The sequence below is a fragment of the Abramis brama genome (assembly GCF_963993115.1).
Source record: "Abramis brama genome assembly, chromosome: 17".
Classification (NCBI taxonomy): domain Eukaryota; kingdom Metazoa; phylum Chordata; class Actinopteri; order Cypriniformes; family Leuciscidae; genus Abramis; species Abramis brama.
This window is the reverse complement of record NC_139979.1, coordinates 21,950,380-21,962,405: the sequence shown is the minus strand read 5'-3', so window position 1 is coordinate 21,962,405 and position 12,026 is coordinate 21,950,380. Positions and strand designations below refer to the sequence as shown.

Here is a 12,026-nt window from a genome sequence, read left to right as displayed (position 1 = left end):
TAATATTTTCTCAAATATTGGGTAGGTAAAGTATGAATAAATTCAAACAAATTCTTGAATTATATTACAAATATTTTCAATCTGAGTAATTTATCATATATTAAAACATTTGGGGTCAATTTGACCCCACACATTAAATACACTGCTGAAATCTGCACATAACGTGTATCCAATGAGAGCACAGACACTGGTTGTGCAATGACAAAGACAGATAACCCCTGTTAATCCCCATAATAACATTCACTCAATTGCTCTTGTGAGACATTTGCATAGCAGAGCTGAGAGTTCTAAATCTACTTGGTATCCTCACACAGGACTTACACACTCACCATGGAGGTACACGTGCATCCTCTTCTCTATCTGCTGTTGTACATGAGTTTTGCTGCTCAGGGACATGACAATAAAATGTAAGTATTACAGTATACAAATATTACTATTGTTTATTGTTATTGTTATTATCATTATTGTTATTATTATTATTATTATTATTAGTAGTAGTAGTAGTAGTAGTGGTAGTATTATAATTTTAACAATAATGAAACAATATAGTATATAATTCCTTTAGCTGATTACACAAGTGGCTGAATGAGAATAAGAATATTATGTTGCATTCATTTTGCAAATACAATACAATACAATACATCTTACAATACAATACAACACAAAACAACACAATTTTTATTTATAATAAATAAAACAACAAAAACAACACATTTAAAAACAACAAAGGTTGACCAAATTACTGCGCAAAAATAAAACTACAAGAAATACAAAATAAAGCTATGAGGAATAGAGAAATAAAACTAAAGAAATAAAAGTAAATGATCAAACCAGTGGTCAAGGAATACTGAATGCCAGAGAGAATGTCTTTAGAGCAGACTGAAATAGAGGGGGCTAATCTGATATCGAGAGGTAGACTATCTCAGAGTTTCAGGCCAGTGATCGCAAAGGCACGATCACCTTATCATTTGAGTCTGTATGACATCTCTTCTCTAATGACATTTTTGGTGTGAGGGCAGGACAACCTGTTACTCACAAGAAATTGCGGCAATAGCAAACCACAACAATCCAATCAATTCCTGATGGACAAAATCAATCATAATTTTTTCTTTTTCAAGAAGCAGTTTAACTCAGATTTACATCACAAGAGGGAAGAAAGGACTATCACAACTTCTTTTTCATGCCTACTTTAATGCATTAAATAGTTAACTATTTATAATTAAATAGTTGTTTGAGAAGGTCAGCCGTTTTTCCCTAGAAAGGGCTGACTCTTTCTCGTGTCTCAGTTGCCAGCTTGAGCAATCAGCTGGATCAGGATGTGTTGTCTCTCGAATTCTCCGATCCAGCAGATAGCATATTGCTGACACCATCCAGCCAAGAGGAAGCGGATGTGGTTGAAGAAGGCAAGGGAAGTCTTCTCAACCTACCAGCCCCACATTCAGGGAATTGCTGGACATCATGACCTGTGCCACGGCCGGATTGGATCTGGCTCGGGGGCGTGAAAAACAGGAAGTTGTTTGTGGTAGGCTGGTCAAGCCAGGCAGATCTGCTAATAGATCTGGATAAGGGGCAGGGACTGTCCTATGTAGTAGTTTCTAAACTGTGCCGCACCACAGATCTAGCTTGATGCCCCAGTCTTGCCCTCTGAACTTTTTGCCACATCTGTTGAGAAAGTGGTCGGAATGTTTAGAGAGGCAAGGACGCAGTCGGCAGCGTTCAGAAAATACATTCTGTGCCGATCCAGATCCTTGCCTAAAGCCTCTTTGGGTTCTGGCCTGCCACTGTCCGAAGACCGGAGGCAGGGCCAGAGGAAGAATGTGGCCACTTGCACTCTCCCTTCCTCGAGGAGTCGAGAGCAGAGGAGGCGAGGTGCGAGGAAGAGACAAGATCTCAGGGAAGTGATTAATAAGAAGCGCTTCGGTAAAGACCCGAATGCTGACGAGAAATAACATCTCTACTCTTCCCTCTAGCTTCTAATATTTTCCCATTGGGTTGAGTATACTAAACAAAATGTTCCTTTCTAAACAGAGTTGGGGTCAAAGTAGGGTTCGCTCCCTTTTTGGATTGGGATAATGCAAAAGGAAACTAAATATTATGATCATAGCAATTGGTATTCCTGCTAATTATTTTGCTCCCCCAACCAAACTACTAAAATGGGTTCTAATTATGGGTTTGCTTCCCTGAAAAGTGGGTTATTAAATGCCTGACTGGCCTATTTAACACTCATGTGAGTTAACAACACTTAAAAGTAGAGGAACTTTGCCTAGGGGACGTCCCTCCTTGTTATTTCTCACTCTCTATGGTTCAGTGCTTAAAATACTTAATATATATATAAAAATACTACAACACCTCCCTGTGGCAGGCGGTTCCTGAGAGCTGTGTCAGAAAAGAAAAGGCTGTCATAGACAGGTCAGACAGGTAGAGCTCTGCCTTTGGGGCTAAAGTAGCCAGCTGGGCAGGGAGGAAGGTTCTATTGAGGCTGGGACTTCCCCTGCTTTAGAGGCATAGAAGCTAAGGGATCTTCTATTTTTGTGGTAGATAATGGCTTAGGGCTGCATTTCCCAAACCTGTTCCTGGAGGCACACCAACACCACACATTTTCCAACTCTTCCTAATCAGATCTGAACAGAGGAGTGGTTTGTTTCTGTCGACCTGAAGGACGCCTATTTCCACATCCGGGTCATTCCACGGCAAGGTTCCTCAGATTCGCCTTTGGGGAAAGGTGTTGCAATATCAGGTCCGTCCATTTGGTCTCCCTTTGGCTCTGCAGATGTTCTCCAAGTGCACGGATGCAGCTTTGGCCCCTTTGAGGCTCCAGGGCATCCGTGTACTAAATTACCAAGACAACTGGCTCATTCTGGCTCTATCCAGAGAGTTAGACTGTCATCACAGGGACGTCCTTCTCCACAATCCCCAGTCTCTTGGTCTCACACTGAATGCTTAGAAGAGCATCTTAACACCTTCTCAGCAGACCATTTTCTGGGGTGTCCAGCTCGATTCTCTATCGATGGATGCCTACTTGGCCCCTGCTCGAGTTTCCAGTCTCTGTGCATGCATGGCCCGTTTCAGGCTCAGCCATCATGTCTCGATTGGCACATGTCGCAAACTTCTGGGGCTCAAGGCAACCACCTCTCCTGTGCTGCCTTTGGGTCTGCTTTATATGAAGCCATTCCTGTGGTGGATGAAACTCAGGGGCATTCGCCCTTCTTGGCCAGCTTTCCGTCAGCTGAGAGTATTGCACAGTTGCCCTCATGCTCTCTGGAGGTGGAAAAACCCTCTCTTTTTTCTTCAAGGGGTCAAGATTGGTGTGATCTGCCACTGTCAGGTTATCATAACGGACACCTTCTTGACTTGTTGGGATGTGGTCTTCAAGGGTCATCGTGTTTGTACAAGCGAGTATCTCTCATGGCACAAAAACTGCCTAGAGTTAGGAGCCGTCTCCTTGGCTCTGGATCACTTCCTTTCGGCCCTGACGGAATGTCATGTTAATTTCAGGACAGACAATATGGTAGTGGTGTCCCATATAAATCGCCAGGGAGGTTTGCGGTCACTCACCCTGAACAGGCATACGCTTGCCTCCTGCTCCTACAGGCTCAAGACAGGTTCCATTCGCTGAGTGCAGAATTCCATGTTGTTAACTGCTTACTGTGTAATTCATGGAATTAGAGATCAAGTGGATTTCTATTCATGACCTCGGTTGGCATCGTTTGTGGATCCTGTTGGATTTGTCGCCTGAACAGGGACATAAAAAACTAACTTCATTTTCATTTATAGAACTGTGTGTGAATCTCAGACAAGACAAGTATGGCAAGCCATGATGCTCTGGAGGGGGATGAGTCCATGCCTGTTTTGGATATGATTCTTTCATCACCCACAGATAACCACAACGAAAGCTGATTAACACTTTCAGTGACCTGTACCTCTATTCAGAGGAAGAAAATAAATAAGTTATTATGGACAATAGTCCCAACAGCATCCAATTTCTACCTCCACCACCACCTGAAATTTATGAGGAACCCACACAACCCTTCTACTGCCATTTCAGCCATGTTAGAACAACTCACGGAACGTTTCACCAAACTTGAGGAATGGATTACCATCATCAGTCAACAGGTGAATAAACAAGCTTCCATTACCGATTTTGAGTCACAATGCAAAGCTGAGGAAGATATATTGTTATAATGCATAGACCACGAGTGCAGCAGAGTGAAAAAACTTTTAGAACTGCTCATTCAAGGTCTTGGGCAGTCAGTGCTAGATTGTTTGAAGAGAAGAGACCAAAGAGATCAAACCTACAGTCTTCAGTCATTGATAGTTCATCTACAAGTCAGCACAACCCACCAGTCAAACTTGAGTTCCCCAGCTGTCTGGCTCATGCCTACCCAAGTGGTACTTAACTTGTTGTGCTGTGAGTGGCTCTGGGTAGTTAACTGCGAGCCAACTGCGATGGCCAAGCCCCTTTATAAACTGGGACTTTTCTTTTGACAAGTGACGTCACCGGGCACGCGACTTTTGTCTTGTTTACCTGCCCAGTGACTTGACGTCTGTCTTGGTTATCCGTTTTACCGTAGCACCACAGGTATGGCTAGTTCCGTTTCTCTCTCCACTCATTTTACTTCATAACTTGGGCTTATAGGGAATGTTTTGTGTTGTAGAATCCCCGGTGCTGTAGCAGCCCTTTCACCAGCTGAGTGTGTGCCCTGCTATCGGCAATCAGAGCTTGGGGCCCGTGACTCAATGCTGTTAATCATAGGTATGTTGCTACACTGAGTAATAGTTGAATGGTTAATGTGGGATATGTTTGTAAGTAGACATCCTGGCTGTGTATCCAGTTGGCTACATCGGCACCAAACATCTGCTGCTTTGCTTATACACTTTCCACGTTATGTTTTGCTCACAGGTTTCTTCTTCGTACCCGGCTGCTCTTTCCCATGGGTCAAATGATATTGGATGCGCGGCTATCTAAAGTTAGCAGGCGGCTGGCTTGTTACACAGTTGCCTGCTCAACTCTGTTGGATTTCTTATACCTGTCCTTGTTGTGAATGTGTGTTTGAGTGTAGAGTGTGTTTGATGGACTGGCACCACTTTATTTGTTTTGTTCTTTTCTGTCTTTTTACATAGGTTAAGTTGTTTGCTGTATTTGTGTTAATTTCTTTGAACTCTTGTCTGGAGGCTTTTCTCCCGCTGTTGATATCCAAGGGGATTGGCCTAATTGGTGTGTTTTTTTGTTTTTTTTTACCCTTTTTGTTTCCTTGATTTGTCCACACTGACTGGAGACCTTGGAAGTTGTTGATCCTCAGTGTGGTATCTTCGTCTCTTTGTTTATAATTGCTTTGTTTATAACTTCTCTCTTCTCAACCCTCCTCGTTTCAAAAGCGGACACTCAACTGAGACTGCCCTGCTCTCAGTAAGTGATGCTTTGAGACTGGCAAGAGCAGCTTCCAAATCCTCAGTTCTCATCCTGCTGTATCTGTCTGCTGCCTTTGACACAGTTAACCACCAGATTCTCCTGTCAATCTTAAAGATGAAGGGCATCTTGGGAACCGCACTCAAATGGTTCAAGTCTTACCTCTCAGGTAGGTCCTTTAGGGTGTCATGGAGGGGTGTGTCTAAGACCCAACATCTAGCTACTGGAGTGCCTCAGGGCTCAGTGCTTGGACCACTTCTCTTCTCCATCTACATGACATCACTAGGATCTGTGATTCAGAAACATGTTTTTTCCTATCACTGCTACGCTGATGACACACAACTCTACCTCTCATTCCAGCCTGACGATCTGACGGTAGCTGATCGTATCTCAGCCTGCCTGACAGACATTTCTGGCTGGATGAAGGACCACCACCTTCAACTAAATCTTGCGAAGACAGAGCTACTTGTGGTCCTGGCCAACACTTCACCATCAGCTAGGCTCGTCATCCATAACTCCATCAAGGTCAGCCAGGAACCTTGGAGTTGTAACTGATGATCAATTGAACTTCACAGACCACATTGCTAGAACTGCCCGGTCATGTAGATATGCCTTGTACAAATTAGGAGGATCAGGCCCTTCCTATCAGAGCATGCTACACAACTTCTTGTCCAAGCGCTTGTTCTATCCAGACTGGACTATTGTAATGCTCTCCTGGCTGGTCTTCCAGCTTGCACTGTCACATCTCTGCAACTGATCCAGAATGCTGCCGCCAAAGTGGTCTTTAACGAGCCGAAGAGAGCCCGTCACTCCTCTCCTCACAAAATTGCACTTGTTGCCAGTTGCCGCTCGCATCAAATTCAAGTCACTGACGTTTGCCTATAGAACAACCACTGGCTCTGCTCCCTTTTACTTAAGCTCATTACTTCAGACGTATGTGCCATCCAGAAACTTGCGCTCTGCAAGCGAACAACGTCTTGTGAGGTTATCTCAAAGAGGCACAAAATATCTTTCTCTGACCTTTACCATGACTGTACCCTGCTGGTGGAACTCAAGCAGAGCTGCTGAGTCCGTAGCAACTTTCAAGAAACGGCTGAAGACACATCTTTTTTGACAGCACTTGATCCAGTAATACTAACACATTCTCTTCTATTCTATTCTATTATTATTATTATTATTATTTTTTACTGCGTTACATTAAACTGAGAAGGGTCACAGCACTTGTATATTGTTGTCCTACTGTTAGTTTTAACTGCTTCTATTGTTCTCATTTGTAAGTCGCTTTGGATAAAAGCGTCTGCTAAATGAATAAATGTAAATGTAAAGCCAGGTATGTAGTAGAGCAGGGGTGCCCAACCCTGCTCCTGCCGATCGACTGTCCTGCACAGTTTATCTCCAACCCTAATCAAACACACCTGAAGCAACCAATTAAGGTCTTCAGGATCACTTGAAAATTAAAGGCAGGTGTGTTTGATTAGGGTTGGAGATGAACTGTGCAGGACAGTCGATCGGCAGGAGCAGGGTTGGGCACCCCTGTAGTAGAGGAAGACATATTACCATTGCTGCGTCTCAATTTGCCTACTTATACTACGCCTAAAAGTATGTTCTCTTTTTGTGAAGAAAAAGTACATACTTTTGAGTGTGTCGCAAAAAAGTAGGCAAGATGCAATATAATGAAGACAACATTGAATAAATACATTTTCGTCAGGTTAGATACTGATAATTAATCACGCAAACCCCTTTATCTAAACCTCTCTACATAACCGCCAGACTCGCACGTCCTCCATGTCTGTAGTTTTTTTTTTATACACTTTTCACTCGTGTTTGTAGTTCTAACCGAATCCTATTCCAACGCGCAATGGGTTGTGGGCAATATTAGCCGCTATTAGTGTGCATTGATCTGCACTTCGGATTCTGACCGGAAATAGTAGACTATCCGGGTATCTTTTGGAACACTCATTTCAACATACTACGATTTGGGATGTACTAATTCTATTTTCGAATACTATTTAGGACGGATAGTATGCGAATTGGGAAGCACCGCATGTTGGATGTTTCCCCCAATGATTTTAGATTTACATATACAAGATGAAATAAAGAGACTTAATCGGAAAGGAAATAGGGCAGATATAATAGATGAAAGATTGAGAACAATGCATGTTGCAACAATGCAATGCATTTTATTGCGATTTTTACTGATGGATCTAAGGAACCTAAGAGTAGAAATACTGGAAATACTGGTTATTCCAGATTTGAAGATAAATATTAGGGAAAGAACATCTGATCATTTAACAGTATACAGTTGAGATGTTAGCTGTTTTAAAGGCATTAATGTGTAGAACATAATAAGCTTAAAATGGCAGAAATTTGCTCAGATATCAGCTTTGGTGTCTTTACAGTCTTTATCATCTCATAACAGACCAGGGGCCGTATTCACAAATAATTTTAAAGCTGCAGTAGGGAGCTTTTAGAAAACGTTGACTTAGCCTGGAAATTTGAACAAGCACAACTTACAGGTCACTCCCCCTTGCTCTCTGCTGCGCTACAGCCCTCCCTCCACAGCTCCTCCCCCACAACAGAGCCTGCCGTGAACATTTTAGCCCTAAAAGTAGCAACTAAGCCTGGGACAGCTTAAAAGAAGTCGAGAGGACTCCTAACTCACTAAGACCTATTCACAAACCGCTTTTTGTGGCATTTCACGTTGCGATGTTTTGAAATGCGTATGCGACGGCTACAGGAGCTTCCAATCGCGAGGAAACAATTTTGCATTGTAGGCATAACTAGGGATGCAATAACGCCACCAACACAACCAAAACTAGGCTACTCATTGCATGTAAACTAATTGTAACGTTTCATTGTGAATTAAAATGTTCTTCTCTTTGAAAACATAGGCAGAGGCATATAGTGACAGATTAATTCAATAATGTTGCAAAGATATTGCATCAATCCATATGTTTCATTAGGCTACTATGCTATTTGTTTTGCCTTACTCTTTATTCATTTAGGCTATTTATTCAGTTATTCATCATCTTACGTCCTTCGCACTACTTGTGTAGCGCACGCATTCTCAGACCTGTCACCTGTCACTCATCATCGTAGGGGAGGTGTTTGGAATCATTCCTGCGTTACAATCCTCAGCCAATCAAGGTGGTCACTTCAGTCAAGCTTGTGCATGAGTAATGACGTCATCCATAGCAACGAAGACTCACTCTTAGTTTAGGAGTTGTCATTTTTCTTTACTAAGAGTAGGTCTGAAAGGCGTTGTGAATAACTTTTAAGAGAAAACTCCTAGTTAAATTTTTTAGTGCGATTTAGGAGTACTCCTAGTGGTAAGATAAAATGCTTTGTGAATACGGCCCCTGATTTTGTTTATGAAATATATGAAACTCTGTACAATTTTAATCATATAGAGATGAGAGTTAGATTTATGTGGATTCCAGCCCATAGGGGAATTGAGGGGAATGATACAGCAGATGTTTTAGCAAAGCAAGCTTTAAAATAAGACAGAATAATGGAGGTATCGTATAGTAAAGCAGAAATTAAAACAATAATATGTATTAATATAATGAATACATGGCAAAAACAATGGGATGAAGAAAGTAAAGGATGTTATTTATACAGGATAAAACAAGTAGTAGGACAAATTAAATCAACAAGAATAACTCCTAGAGAGCAAACCATAATATCAAGGATGAGGTTAGGACATACTGAGTTAAATAAAACAATGTGAGAAAGCATGAAAATAATTGTATTTATTTATTTTTATTTATTTAATTATTTTTTTCTTATTAAGAAAACACAAATCTCTGGCCCACACTCCAGTACAGCAGGTGGCAGATATGCACCTAAATTGTTAGATGCCTCCCGCCAATAAAAAAAAATAAAAAAAAGAAGGAAGACAGATTTGTTTGGCCAGAGGGAAGCATGGCTTACCTGCTGCATCGCCTCAATTCAAAATGTCCTGATTCAGAACATGTTTGTTTCCTTCTCAATCAAAGTAAGATATTCTTTTTTGTCAGTTAATCTGTGTTTATAGAAGGACATGTTGTTGACTGCTTAATGTGTATTTCTGTTCATGACCTTTAATGATATTAACATGCCTAAGACTTTTGCACAGTACTGTATATATAATCTATCCATGATGCTTAACCCTCTGGGGTCTGAGGTGTTTTCTGGCCCTGGAGGTGTTCTGACATGCTCTGACATTTGTGCTTATTTCTGTTACTTGTGACATTTTCATGGCTAAAGTCTGATTACACTGTATTTAGCACAAACTCTGCTACAATAATATGTCAGCAGCATGTATGTAAAAGTTTGAAGTTTTGAGATAATGACATTTATGCGTGGTTTGTGAAAATACAAAAAAAAAAAATTGTCACTGAAATAAGGCCATGAAACCCATACTGATTATTTCTTCACAAGACTTTTGAAAATTGTATCACGTAGCCTAGAATATTTGCTCCAAAACTATGAGAAAATCATCCTGACTGCTCATTCAGATAAGGCAATATATTGATTTAAAATTTGTAAGACGTGTTTTGTGTAAGAAAGCTTTATGTGAGGAGGAGTGATCACATCATTAGTATGTATTGTTTTCACACCTGAGAAAGACAAAGACCCACCCCTAATGGCCCTATTAGGAGCTATCAGGCCCTATCATTCTGAACAACCTTGCACAAAGAATGAGGAGATTTAAAAAATAATGGCTTTTTGATTGTTTGGATTTATTTACAACACAACATAATCCAAAGATACAAAACAAATGACAAAAAATCACATTATTGAAAACAATAATCCAAAGACAGAGTCCTTTGTGCCATTCCTAAAAACATTGTACATACCTTTCATTTCCAAGGTGTTTGATTTTCACTTTACCATGCTCATGTGAATGTTGAAGTCAGCAGGACTCAGTGGCATCTGGTCCCTGTATAAAAATTTAAAAAATTAAAAAAAAACTGTGAACATGCTGATATCAAGAGAGGGCTGCACGGTTAAAATGTTTTTTGTTTTTTTTCTGGTTAAAATTGCTTTTTAAAATTCACAGAATACACACACAAATGTTTCCAACAATAATGAACACCAGGTTTGTTGTGCCTTGTAGGCATAGGCTACGCTCAGTGCTACATAAAATAATAATAACAATAACCTATAGCACCATATAAATCTTTCAAACGGAGCACTTCAGTGACAACTACTATAAAAAAATATATTGATTATCATATGTTACTTCAAATGTTTCCATTCGTTATGATGATATTAAATGAGAATGGAGTAAAAACATATGTTTGCCTAATGTTTGTTGCCTAATGTACTGTTCGGTGCGTTTTGCTTTTCAAAGGCAGAGCGCGCTTGAAAATATGTTACATTCAAACGCAGAGCGCACTCCAAAATATGAAACATTATGGTTACCATATTATACATATCTACGTTTGAGCAGATATCCACAAACACAGTATTTAACAGTAAACACGGGTCTAAATATTATAATATTCACCATATATCTAGCAACAGTTCAACTATAATGTGAAGTTTATGCAACAATAACATAAACTAAAAATTAAGAATTTCTTACCTTACATCTTTCTTGTCTTCAAATCGCGTTCTTCTTCTTCTGAGGTAAATCCAATGTAAACTCACTGCGTGTCTTCCAAACTCGACGAAAAGCAGAGACTTATGAAGTGTGGAGTTTTGTTTTTTGAGGTAATGAGTGCGAGCGTTCCATGTGGAGATTTGCATGTGAATCTCTTTTGCGCGCATGGGTGTGGTCAAATTAAAAATAATGAGCAAGCGTTTGAGAAACTGGACATCTTGTTGGTTTTATACAAATTACTTAAACAGAGAATATTTGTTTTCAGTTTGAATCCGATCATTTAAAAGTACACACTTAAATGTGTATAAAGATATATGGCTCATAAATGTGTGACAAGTATTCGCTGAGTTTTGTTTCAGTTTATAGACGTGCTCAAGAAAAAAAAGTTCACTGCGATGGAGAGGCAGAAAACATACCCTGTTTATTTTCTTTATTTTACAAAAGCACAATGTTTTGATCTGATTGTAAGTGGACACATACAAAAGAAGAAATATCACAGATTCTTTTTTCATATTTCTTTTTTTCTGTGTGACCACAAATGACGGAGTAATTTAAGTTTATTGTGCTACAATGTGAAGAAAATCCAGCAAAACGCGCCTGCACGTTTGCCGACCTCAGGGGGTTAATTGTTTTGGGTTCAAACTGTCTTATTTATGTTTATTAGGGCTGCACTATTAATCGCAATAAAACCACACGCGATTTGGCAAAGGCTGCAATTATTTTATGCGCAGCTTGTCAGTGGTTAAATACTGCCCCATTTGAACGCCAGAGGGCGCTCTCATGCAAACACGATAAATATGCCCCGCTGCAGAAGTACATCCAGGAAATCGCTGTAGCTGAATAAACAGAAGATTGAAACGCTTTGATTAAACATGACTTATAAATACACGACTGCCTTATTCTGTGTAAGAAGGCACATCATCTCAAAGAAGGATGCTCAACTGTCGTTAAGTGAGTTTGGAGTAAATGCATGTTATTAAATGTTGTCTGTTGTTGGACATGAGGTTCATAAATGCTTCTCATGTTTTG

General features: G+C 40.3%; 1 protein-coding gene across 2 annotated transcripts in view; it reads left to right on the top strand.

Annotated features, from left to right (window-relative positions):
* Nucleotides 1-273: 273 nt before the first annotated feature.
* LOC311066895 (complement C4-like) overlaps nucleotides 274-12,026 on the top strand; it is an 80,928-nt gene continuing 69,175 nt past the window's right edge. The window contains exon 1 of one of the 2 annotated variants that reach the window (XM_084088332.1): nucleotides 274-407. In XM_084088332.1, coding sequence (XP_083944458.1) covers nucleotides 331-407 — 77 coding nt within the window. In that variant the 5' untranslated portion in view covers nucleotides 274-330. The remainder of the gene's footprint in view (nucleotides 408-12,026) is intronic. The other variant, XM_084088331.1, reaches the window with a different exon arrangement.